Consider the following 12010-nt stretch of genomic DNA (forward strand, 5'->3'; position numbering starts at 1 on the left):
AATGAGTTAACAAACTTAATCTAAAGCTTTATCATCATTTTCATAGGTTTAATTAAAGAAAATGATGAAAAGAGAAGACTCAGGTTTTAGTTATCATGTTTGACCATTGTAGAAACTAATCTAAAGCTTCTACGCGACCTAGTAGTAGTGATAGGTAAGTAAGTAGAACTTGTCAGGCGTGTTCGGCTCATCTCATGTGTACAATTCCCTTAAAATGTTAACTGGATAGAGAGTATAAAACAAACTTCATCATCATTTTCATAGGTTTAATTAAAGAAGTTCTTCTACGTGTCATGATTCATGAGTCTGAAACATGATAAGAACAATGTTATTTGCCTTCCAATTCCATTAGTTTCATGTTTGCTTCTTTTTAATTTATTTTGTTATTTGCTTACCTAATTCCATAAAATTTTCCTTTATAGCCCAATTAATAACCATGAGTTTCCCTATGGTTCGACACTATTAATACTACAATTACAACTGTAGTCTTGCAATAGTTGTAATATTAGGGACATTACTTCAACTTGATTGTTATTTATTCATTAATATAAAAGCTCTAATTTAACACATTACCTCTTAGCATGTGGGGTTGGTATTTTGGGGTGGGTGGGGATGACAATTAGTTTTATTCCAAATTTCTACAACAACAATTTCATTTTCATTTCATCCATTCTCTTATCCTTTATTTACATATTTTTCAACTAAAACTACACAAAAAGTGAAGCGCAACTATAACGGGCAACAACACCTCATTGATTTTTTTTAGAAAAAAAGGGTGGGATCTAACGAGACTAACAAGTTGTAACATCGAACAAGATAACATATCTTCTTATTCACTGAAGAATTCGAATGATGACTCATTTAAATTGTCGAGGTGAATACCAACAACTACAAAGTCAATGATATTGATGTGAATCCGGGAAGCGCCAAACCAAGAGAAGGGAAAGTGAATGCATACAATTAGCCAAGCCGGAGCTTGGGTCTGTTTCAAACGTCAATCTGTCTATCAAGATTGCGTTCAAAGTATCTTCTAAGCCCACCATTTTCTTCATCGTCAAAAGAGCTTCGCGTGATTACCTTGCATGCCTCAATTAGAGCCCGAATGAGGAAGTTATGGTCGTTTCACAAAAGCCGTGTAGTCAAGTAAAAAAGACTTCAGAAAGTTTGCGCGGGTGGGCGTTCTGAATCTTCTGATTCATGAAAACGTTGACCGGGCCTTTTGTAGGCGTGATTTTGAATTATTTTGAGTGTCTTTTCATTTTGCAACCCTAGTTTGAGTGAACTTTAATCTCGCAATCCTCCACATCTACAAATGGGGTATTTTGTATCATTTGTAAGGTAGGTTAGAAGTGAGTTTTTAGTGTCTCTTTTGAGAGTGTCCCTCCCGATGTTGGATGAGATGAATGTTTGGAAAATCCATGGCATCGCGATGATTATTTGGAGGTTAGTCTGGGGTTAGCCACTTGGTAAATTCCCAACTAGTACCATGTGACTAGTGGCGGAGCTTGAGTGAAAGTTTAGCTTAGAGGCGGAAATTGAAAGAATATACCTCTAAAGGACTCGATACTCAGGAACAACCAAAAGATTAAAATATTTTGGGATAAAGTTGTTGTGAAGTGCAACAAGAGCAAGTTGGCCCATTTAATACCACAAGATTACGATCACAAGCGCAAGCATTAGGTTCGAGTGCAGAAGGATGTGGTCAATTTCGTCGGCATGATGACCAACACGCAGTAGATGTGGCCAAATGGCCATAGTTTTATGATATTCTTCAAAAATCGAAGGATGGGGTGTGGGTGAAATAAACCATTAAAACATTGTCAATAGAAATCCAACTAAATGCATCATTGGCTTGCCCATAAAAGACAAGATATAACTATTTAGATGGGTAGTTCTCATTGTTTGGTATTTGTTGACACAATACTAATGGCCCAGTTGTAGCCTAAAAGGCGCATACTGTTTCATCTGAAATGTAAATATTTTAGGTGCAGTTTAGGCTTGCCTATAAATGGCCCATTTAGGAAAAATATAGGCTCAATTTGGCCTTTTAGGTGCAGTTTTGGCTTGCCCATAAATGGCCCATTTAGGAAAAATATAGGCGCAATTTGGCCTGCAGAACTGTAATTACTTTATTAAAGAAGAATTTCATATCCATATAGCATCTTTTATGCTCAATAGCATTAGTTTTCTGAGTTTGAGTTTGATTTGTTGTTATAGCATCTTGTATGCTCAATAGCATTAGTTTTCTGAGTTTGATTTGTTGTTTGGTTGTTTGATTTGTTGTTTGGTTGCAACAACTAGAGTGATCCTATGAAAGCTTTTCCCACAAATAGAAGTCCCGTTTTTGCTATGAAAGCTTTTCCAGCGAATAAAAGTCCTGTTTTTGCATTTCATGTTTAAAAATAGAGCTTGTTTCACATTATTAGATATTTAGATCACGAACACATTCTTTTATTTACCAATTTGTATTATAAATGTGTCATGTTATTTTTTAACTAAAGAAGCTGAGTATTAATTAAATAATTTTGAAAATGATGACTTAGAATGTAGGATCAAATAAGTTTCTGGACCACCTTATATCATATAATTTCAGAAACAGAAACAGTAAAAAGGTGAAATCTAATGTAGGATCGATTCTAATATCATAATTGTATATAAATATCCAGCTGAAGAAGGCGAAATGGGCGGATGTCGCGCCACATCACACACCACACTACAGAGCAAGCAATATTCCTCCTGGCTGGCAGCGGCGCATCGACGACCCCGTCCTACTACCGCCGTATATATCTATATCTATATATGGACAAATCTATATTCACATTAAATTAAACATTACTAACACTCACTAATATGTATATGCGTCATCAGCCGATGCGCAGTTGTATTCCACTCACTCGTTCAAATCGAATTAGGAAACCACGGAAATGGCACGCCGTTTCCATCCAAATTGGATGCGAACGCCCCTTCCTCCTCCACTATCCTGAACGCCGTCCCCTTCGCCGCCTCCGCCCACAAATACGAGTCATCCACCTCCGGCAAACTCACTTCCATATCCTTCAATATCTCACACCTACTCACATACCCTCCGCCGCCGCCGCTGCCGCATCCGCCCCCGTCCATGCTCTGCCACTCTGGAGTGGCAGAGCTGGCTTCTGCCGCAGCAGCAAACTGCTGTTGCGGCGGAAGCTGGGGCTTATTGTCCTCGTACAAGTGAGGCAAGTTGAGCTTGGCATCGGGGCCGTAGAGCTTCCTGGCCGCGGCGTCGTACGCCACGGCCGCGTCGTAGGAGGTGTCGAACGTGCCGAGCCAGACACGGGAGCCGCGGTTGGGCTCCCGTATCTCGGCCACCCACTTGCCCCAAGTGCGCTGCCGCACGCCCTTGTAAGTGCAGGCAGCGTTCTCGGGGCCGCCCTTCCCGCGCATGCAGCCCTTCCTCGAGCTCGCCTGAGCGATCTTCCTCACCCGCTTCTCCTCGCCGGCGGCAGGCGCGCTCATGGACTTCAACATTTCCGATTCCAATAAACAGAGATGGAAGATGGTAAGTATGTGAGCATATATGGATAGATTTGAAATTGAGAATGGGATCAATACAAATGCGGTTGGATTTATAATGGGAGAGTGGCGACACGTGTCTCCGGCTTGGGGGTGTCCATGGATACTTGGCAAGACAAACTGAGGTTACAAAGTGGATACAGTGTACACACGAGTTTAGGTGGCAGGATGTGAAGACAGAGAGCTATCTGCTTTAATTTCTTTGAAATTACAAAGGAAGAAGAGAAAATGGGGCAATGACCACATTTTCCACCATGTGCTTCGATAACGTCATTGTGACAAAATAAGGTAATTGAGTAATCAACACAAATATAAACGTAAAAGGACACTCATTTATGTGGTTCACCAACGTTGTGTTAGTTACGTTCATGGATTAGAAAAGAAAACATATTGTATTATAATTGGAGTTACATATTACAGAGTTTTGTGCCCTTTCTATATAAATATGAACACACGACGGGCTAGGCCAATATGACAATTAAGGTCTGTTTAATTAGAGGCAAACCACGTAGATTCAAGGTATACTAACCGTCATTGTGTCTGAGTTTGGACAAGTTTGGACAAGCCAGAATGCATATTAGACTTTCATACGTGCAAATAAAGATATTATATCGACTTAACTCTACTATGATATTATCTAAAAATGAGTTAAAATGATTTAAGAATATAAGATAAAATCGAATCATTATCGAATCGATGTGAGTATATGACATAATAATGAGAGGTTTGAACAAACATGAGTTGCTACTTAGTGGAGAGGGTTCCCAAGAATTGGCAGCTTAATTTCAGCTAAATTAAGGTAGTAAAAGACATCTGTATTACGTGCGGTTACGCTGTCTGTTGTGAGATGGGCTATGAACTTGAATATAATAGTCAAATGCATTGAATATTGCATCACCCTAACATTAGGGATCGAGTTTATTTTGCAATGCCCCATGAGATATGTATGCAATAAATCACTGAAGTATAAAGTCAAAAACAGCAGTGGTGTTGAAGTCAGCATTTTACACAAGTTTCACAGCTTAATTACTCTCTACTCCTACAACAATTTGGTCACATGTCACAAAATTATGTCTCAATTTAAATTACTAATCCGTAATATCCTATTTCATCTCACTCATATTTTATTATAATACTAATACAATAATACTCATATTTTATTCACTTTTTCTACTCCCACCATCCCAAGGAAGATGACCCCTTCCTTGGGCATAACGAGATTTTATACAGCTTTATTTTGTGTGTTAAGTGGAGATAGTAAAATAAGAAAGATGAAATAAAGTAGAGATAAAAAGTGTTTTCATTTTTAGTAATGAGTTACTCCCTCCGTCCAAAATTAAGAGTCTCATTTCTAAATGGTGTGGGTTTTAAGAAATGTTAAGAAAAGTGGGTGGAAGAAAGTTAGTGGAATAGGGGTCTCACTTGTATATATTAGTTTTAAATGATATGTAAGTGGAATGAGTTAGTGGAATGTGGGGTCTCTTTACCATTTTATGGTAATTATGAACTGGGACTCTTATTCGTGGACGGACAAAAATGGAAAAACAGGACTCTTATTCGTGGACGGAGGGAGTATCTTTGTTGGGACACACTAAAAAGGAAAATGAATCATCTTTAATCGGACGGAGGGAGTACTACTTTCTTTACAAAGTCAAATAATTTCTTATAATCCGAACTAATTAAAAATGAAATATTTATTGACAGAGATCGCATCTAACCAAACATAAGTATGTATTCAATCATGATATATAATCTTTCAAACCAAACGAACCTTGAATGTTTGAGTCAGAGATTTATAGACCGGTATTTAACAACAGTTGGACTTCTTGAGGTCCTGCTTTATTTATTAGGCTCCTATGTATCTTCCCACAATCTTGCTTAAAGAATGTCGAAATTATCATCCTCTCTCATCCTTTGTTGCTACTTACTAATAAAAAAGAGACTCACAGTTCACTAACTTTTTTCATTCACATCATTTTATATTTACTACTATTAACTCATGTCGTCGGACAGTTAATGATGAACGAATATTGAAGTATTATTAATTAATTATACTAATAACACGTTTGATTAATTATTAAATGTTGGAATCTAACACATGAGAATAATTCATTTATAAGGTTCTTCGAATAATTCACAATTGTTTATGATTCAATATTAATTTTTGAAGTGGTACAAGTTATATTAGATGTTTTCATTAAGGAGCGATGAGTTAAGCATGGCTCATAAGTCCTAGGAAACCTGATCTTTGAACAATAAACAGGAGTAAGAAAGCTGAGAGAGCACAATTGACTTAACTTCTACCAAAATTTCTCCCCCTAGTCGACTTTTTTTCTCTTCATCTGGAAAGATAATTTTACCTTCTATTTCTTCTTCTTGGTAAACTATTGTCAGTGCGATAGCTGTGAATCTATGAAAATTAGGCAGAAGATCTAAGGTTGATTTACTATACGTGGAGGTGGAGAAGTACATGCCATCGTCGAATATTGAAGAGGTTCAATTCAGGTTCGATATTGGCATCGGTTTTCTATAAAATCTCTGGTATGCATTTGTAGGAATTTAATTGATATCTATTTATATATTATGTGTTCTAACTTAGAAGTAGTTGTTAATGTGTGCATATAAATTTTAATATACTTATGTTTTGCTCACTATCTTTTCGCTATCGCCTTTTCTATATAATACGCAAAACAAACTCATGCTGCCCAAGAAAATGATCATCTTCCTTGGGAACGGAATGAGTAGTTTTCATATAATCTACTATTGTTACAAAAAAGAAGCATTATTGTATGATAACATAACTCTTAATATTACAACAAAGAAAGCTTTATACTTGAACCCTACATACACAAATTCAAAAGGATACACTCGAGCATCTATAATGAGAACATAGAAGCCAAAGATTGAATAGCCCAACGACATTTACTATATTATGCCGAATGCACAATAAGTCGTATTTTCGATGTGGTCGTTTTACGTCAATCAGCAAGTGGATTAAGTACCTGACCGATGAACAGCACCACTCCCGTCATATTTTCCCTTAATACGAACAGAAATGGGTGATCAGCCACAAAATCCAGTTTATCCTCTACCATCAAAGCCCTGAGTCTAATTACAACAGCAGTCGCCGCTGCAGCTTCCGTTCCTTCCTCATTCACCTCGATAAACGACTTGTGGAAAATGTTCGAAACATAGAGATCCTTGCCCGTACTAGAGTCTACCATCTCAGTGAGACCACCCCCAGTAAAAGGAAGCACCAACCCCAGCCCCTTGAGAACTTCAGAAGCCTCAAAATCAAAAGCTATTTTGAACTTCGGAATCAAGAAATCACCAACTTTAACTTGTTGATGTGGGAGGTGTTGTTCAATGAATCCAGATTGCGAGCTGAACTTCTCTATCAAAGCTGGCAGACCATCTTTGGCTTCGGGGAGAAAGATGTACATTGAGAACTTACGCTTGTCTTCACCTTGTTTGTATGGCAGCCCCAAAACTTTGAAGCCATCAAAAGCACGAACATATTGCTTCTTTTTGCTGGTCATGAAGGGCGCTTTAACTGAGCTTCCATTTAAGAGGAAAAAGTCATGATCTTTTGTTTCAGATGCATCGAACTTTTCATTCCAGGCTCCTTTGAAATACACTGCATTTGCCAGGATAAGCCTGGTAGAGGCATCAACAGAACCAGTTGGAAGTACTTCCTTGATTAGGCCATTTGTTTCCTTGTCAGCCCATGCATTCACTTGTTTTGTTACTTCAACAGCCTTGAGAAATAATCAAGACAACCAAATGCAATAATTAGATGAATAAAATTTTCAATATATCTTAAATCCATGTCAAATGTAAAATTAGTACGATCTATGAAGTGTACCATCACGAAAGAAACAGGGAATCTATGAAATGTATCATGATAGTAGAAGATGAATGTGATGGGACACATGTCAAAATTATTACGATCGCATCGAGTTACTACTTTTTTGCCACTCTACTCAATGCATTGTAAGCCTGTGTGCTAATTAGGACTAATAGTATAAATCAACTACAGCAATTGATGACTTTAGGGTGAAGAAAGGATCTGTGTTCTCAGATATAGTAATCCTGATGTAAACACCTAACAATAAAAACAAATGCTACTTTTAGCTTCTTAAAACACCTCATCTGCAATTGAACTTCGAGCAAAGTCACTCGCTAAATTCATCCAAAGCAAAGTTATACTTAGACATACAAACTATAAAATCATAGTTATCCTAAATTTTAATCATGCTGCTGCGGCTGTTGGTGATATAATTGAAGCACAAATTAATTTGGGGGAAATTATTGGATGAAATTATATGGAGTTTGCTGATGCTGATCCCCACAGAGATAGGGATTAGGGCTTTGGCGATAATTGTACGACTAAAATTCAACATTATGTTTAGCAAATTAAAGTTTCCTCCTCCAACGCTAAGTTTAATCCTTGAAAACGAACATTAATCGAAGAGAGGATCTAACGAAATAATCCACAGTATGCTCTACTTCCAATTTCAATTTGATAGATTGACAAACAAAATTAAAAACAGATGAATTACCTGATTCTGAAAATCAACATGATCGGAAGCAGCCTTATAAGAGTTGTCGACAATATCCTTGAAAGCGGGCTTGAAGGTAAGGCTGCGATCGACCCAGACGCCGTTGGCGAATGAGAGAAGGGGCCCACCGAGGGGGCTGGCGTCGGCTAACACCAAGGACACGAGCTGCGAGGAGAGCGAGTTGAGTTCCTCGGTGGACTTGGTTTTGAGGAAACTAAGGAGCTGGACCCGGGTCGGGCCGTCCGACCCGGCCGCGATCAGGCCCAAGACGACGTGGATCGAGAGCGGAGAGAATACAAGGTTGGCGTCTTTGGCGTGGCCGGAGATGACGCGGTTCGCCAGTAAAACGGAGACGTCGGTTTGATTGAGGATGGATTGTTCAAGGTCCATTGCGTTATTGTATTGCGCAGAGTGTGTGATTGTGTGATTTATTGTTGAAGACGGAGTTTGAAATTGAGGCTACTCGAATATGCCTTTCTTAGTGGGCGTGTATTACAAAATGTACACACGCGCAACCGCCACAGTTCACACGTGTCACGTTTGACTCGACGTGTTTTACACCTTTTTTTTTAAAATGGGTTATTTCTGAATAGAAAATAATTCATCAAACTTGAAATTTAAGAAAATGAAACTTAAGCTTCATTTTTCTTAAAAAAAATAAATTTTTAACCAGATTTAAGACTGAAAATTAATTTTAGTCTGGGCGAGAATGAATAAAATTGGAAATGTGAACGTCAAGTTTACCTTTTCCATAAATTAAAAAATGGAAAAATTTAACAGGGGAATATAACTTTTCGACGCAGTCGAATTTCCTTTCTATGCTTTTATATCAACCAAAATGTCACTTAATAATAATTTGAGTTTCATTTCGTATTTAAAAACTGTTGGGTATTTGTGGCTGGATCAACCAAGAGTCCAACCAATAAGCCCATATGAATCGAAGCCCAAATGATCGGCCCAAGTCAGCTCAAATCAGTTTTGAGCGAGCTGAACAGCTCAATTCTGATTTCTTCCCCTTTTTTATAAGAAGAGAGACGAGGGAGTTAGGGTAGTTAGAGAGTTACACTTTGAAAATTCACGTTAGTTAGTCAATAAGGCCATCCACGTCCTTATTTCTTATTCATCTTTTAACAATCTCATCCCTTAACTATTCATGGCTGTACTTTTCAGCCAATTTCTTAACTAAGAAACAATACCTACAACCCTCCATCTCTCAATCATCTCATCCCTTAACTATTCATTCAATTTTATTTTTTATTTTTAATTCCAACAAATTCAATTAATAAAAAACACACTTCACTAAATAAAATAAAAATTACAATTTAAAGGCCTAAAAAATAAAAAAATACATAATTAAAATCTTAAAAAAATGAAAAATACATAATTAAAATACTCTAAATTAAATTATAAAAAACTACTCCGCCGGCGAATCATCCCCCGAAGTCGACGGTGCACCCAAGTTAGATCGAGACCGAATACCAAGTTGAGCTTTCATATGCTCAATTCCGTCCATATGGGCTTCAAATTGGGGATGACTCATTTTTGAAGTGTCAGCCATCGTGGCGACCAGGTACATGGACATTAGGGTGTTCGAGCCCAAGCCCGGGCCCGAGCCTGAGCCCGAGCCCGCCTGGCTTGATTCGCCGCCCCCCACCCCCCTCCCTCTCCCCCTCGCTCTAGCCGCCTTGGTCCCTTGGGGCCGACGTCGTGAACCGGAAGACCCCCCTGTATCATCGGTTGGCGTGCCCTCTTGTGAGGTGTTGCCTTCGCCGCCATCACTAGACGAGTAGTAGGCACGCGCCGTGTGCTTCATGCGTTTTGAGCCCGAGCCCGACCGGACACCGCCAGCCCATCTTTCAAGGTGGTGGACGTGCGACCAAACTTCGACATGCTTGAAATCTTTGCGACGTCGTCTTTGAAGACCCGCAACGCCGCTCTCAGAATGTCGGCTCCACCGGCTCCGCTTTGGTAATTCGCCTCTTATGCCCTGTATATCGCGCAACATTTTTTGACATCTTTGTCGCATCGGTCCCAATGACTGCAGAGCATCTTCACGTTGCGGGCAAAGGTCTTCTTCGGCCTTCGTGCGTTGTAAACTTCGATGACTTTTTTCCAGAAACACAAGTTGGTTTGTTGATTCCCGACGACGAGGATCGTACGAGACGCTAATCCAAGCGTCGTACAGACACAACGTCTCCTTTTGGCTGTATGGATGACGGCCGCCGTCCCCCACAATCTCGTGGTCGCCCCTCTTCCTCCTCGGCATTGATGCCGATCCTCCGCGGAGCCTCCACCTATCGGCTGGTATTCCAAAGTGCGTTCATCCGAAAAATTCTCCAGAATTTGGGATAATCCCGGCAATTGCCCGTACCTCTGGGGGGGAGGGACGATAGTATGCATCCACATCAAAATGTGGTGTTTGGTACGCAGGCGGAGTCATCGAGCCTTGGGTGCCCGACGACGAACCGGGAGTACCCAAAACGTTGTATATGCTCGCCCAATCTCCAAACGAGTTCAAGTCAAACCCGCCGGAGCACCGCGAGCCGCCGCCGCTGGAGTTTCCATCGCCGGACATTTTTTCAACAATTAGAGAGAAAAGAATAGATGGGTGTAGTGTTTGTGTGTAAAATGGAGAATGGAAGAGGAATGGAGTATTTATAAAATAATAAAAGAAAAAAAAATTGAAAATCGACCGTTTGAAAAAAAAAATCGAAATTTTGAATTTTTTTAAAAAAAATAAAATTATGACGTCATAATTCGACGCCCACTCGAGGGCCGGCGAGTGGGCGTCACGCCATCCGCAAGCGCGCGCCACGTGGCCCGCGCGCGTGGCCAGATAGCTTGAGGCCGGCCCCTTCCGCGCGCGACGCTGTTGGGACTACCACAGCGGAAGACACGAAAACCAAACAGGTCCTTGACCGGATCTATTTAGGTGATTATGCATTCGACTCCAATTTCATGCAATAAACATAGATCTATAGTTATAACATCAAATAAACACATAATCATGCAATTTGATGTAAATTCGATTGTTACCTCTTCTTGATCCATCATAGGATCGAAGTTGCTAGCTGCACCACCCGGAGATCCTTGGTTTATCGACCGTGAATCTTCCAACCTATTCCCTGGCTATTCATCCGTGTGGGCGGATCTTAAACAACCAAAATAGTCTTGATGAGATCTAGGAGGAACACTACACCAATCTATCTATTTCGATTCAATTCTATGGATTAGAATGAACAAGACAAGATCAAACCAAAAACCCTAGCTCCCTATTACTTGGAGGCTCAAAAATCGAGCCAAATGAGGGAGAGAGAAGCCACGCTAGTGGCGGCTAGGGTTAGGGTTGAGAGGTGTGACTTGTGGTGTGCTAGGGTTTCCACATCTCATCACTATTTATAATGGACTTGTTGGGCTAGGATGAGGATCCATGGAATGACTTAAGTGTTGGGCTCACCCATTAGATAAATTACTAATTAAATCAAATGACCCATGATTTAATATATTATCAATGGAATATTATTTTATTCCACTAAAGAATAATATTGCACTCCCACTTAAATCACCAATTTACAAATAACTTGGGTCCATTTTATTTTATAATATTTCCCGCGTTTAAGATTATCTTGATCCGTCAATTTAATTCTTTTGTCTGCTATGTGACTAGAATTAAATTAATTCTCCAAAGAGTTTTTCTAGTTTGAAACTTTATTTATTATTCGTGGAATAAATTCCAACTGCGCAGTTTTCTAAATAATAAATTCTTTTTTCAAACACCTCTTGGGGATCACCCCTTAGGGATTTAATCATACCACACTGGGCACGTGAATTCTATGAAATAATATTCCAATACCTTCATGTTATTCAATTACTACCACCCAAGATATCATGAACTT

The 12010-nt window shown here is 39.4% G+C and overlaps 2 protein-coding genes across 2 annotated transcripts; both read right to left on the reverse strand.

Annotated features, from left to right (window-relative positions):
- Window positions 1-2547: 2547 nt before the first annotated feature.
- On the reverse strand, window positions 2548-3587 carry LOC125207632 (dehydration-responsive element-binding protein 2D-like). Its single transcript, XM_048107054.1, has one exon. The coding sequence runs from the start codon at window positions 3505-3507 to the stop codon at window positions 2899-2901; it is 609 nt and encodes a 202-aa protein (XP_047963011.1). The 5' UTR covers window positions 3508-3587; the 3' UTR covers window positions 2548-2898.
- Window positions 3588-6362: 2775 nt separating this feature from the next.
- Window positions 6363-8566, reverse strand: LOC125207376 (serpin-ZX). Its single transcript, XM_048106682.1, has 2 exons — window positions 8115-8566; window positions 6363-7310 (listed from the first exon to the last, which is right to left on the reverse strand). The coding sequence occupies exons 1-2, from the start codon at window positions 8502-8504 to the stop codon at window positions 6531-6533; spliced, it is 1170 nt and encodes a 389-aa protein (XP_047962639.1). The 5' UTR covers window positions 8505-8566; the 3' UTR covers window positions 6363-6530.
- Between the last annotated feature and the right edge of the window lie 3444 nt (window positions 8567-12010).

The sequence above is a fragment of the Salvia hispanica genome, chromosome 2 (assembly GCF_023119035.1).
Source record: "Salvia hispanica cultivar TCC Black 2014 chromosome 2, UniMelb_Shisp_WGS_1.0, whole genome shotgun sequence".
NCBI classification, from domain to species: Eukaryota; Viridiplantae; Streptophyta; class Magnoliopsida; order Lamiales; family Lamiaceae; genus Salvia; species Salvia hispanica.

Bases quoted from the DNA above. Each gene is read 5' to 3' on its own strand.
- LOC125207632 (XM_048107054.1), bottom strand. From the start codon at position 3,507: ATGTTGAAGTCCATGAGCGCGCCTGCCGCCGGCGAGGAGAAGCGGGTG.
- LOC125207376 (XM_048106682.1), bottom strand. From the start codon at position 8,504: ATGGACCTTGAACAATCCATCCTCAATCAAACCGACGTCTCCGTTTTA. The intron at 7,311-8,114 runs GTAATTCATCTG...TTATTTCTCAAG, and splicing joins ATGTTGATTTTCAGAATCAG to GCTGTTGAAGTAACAAAACA.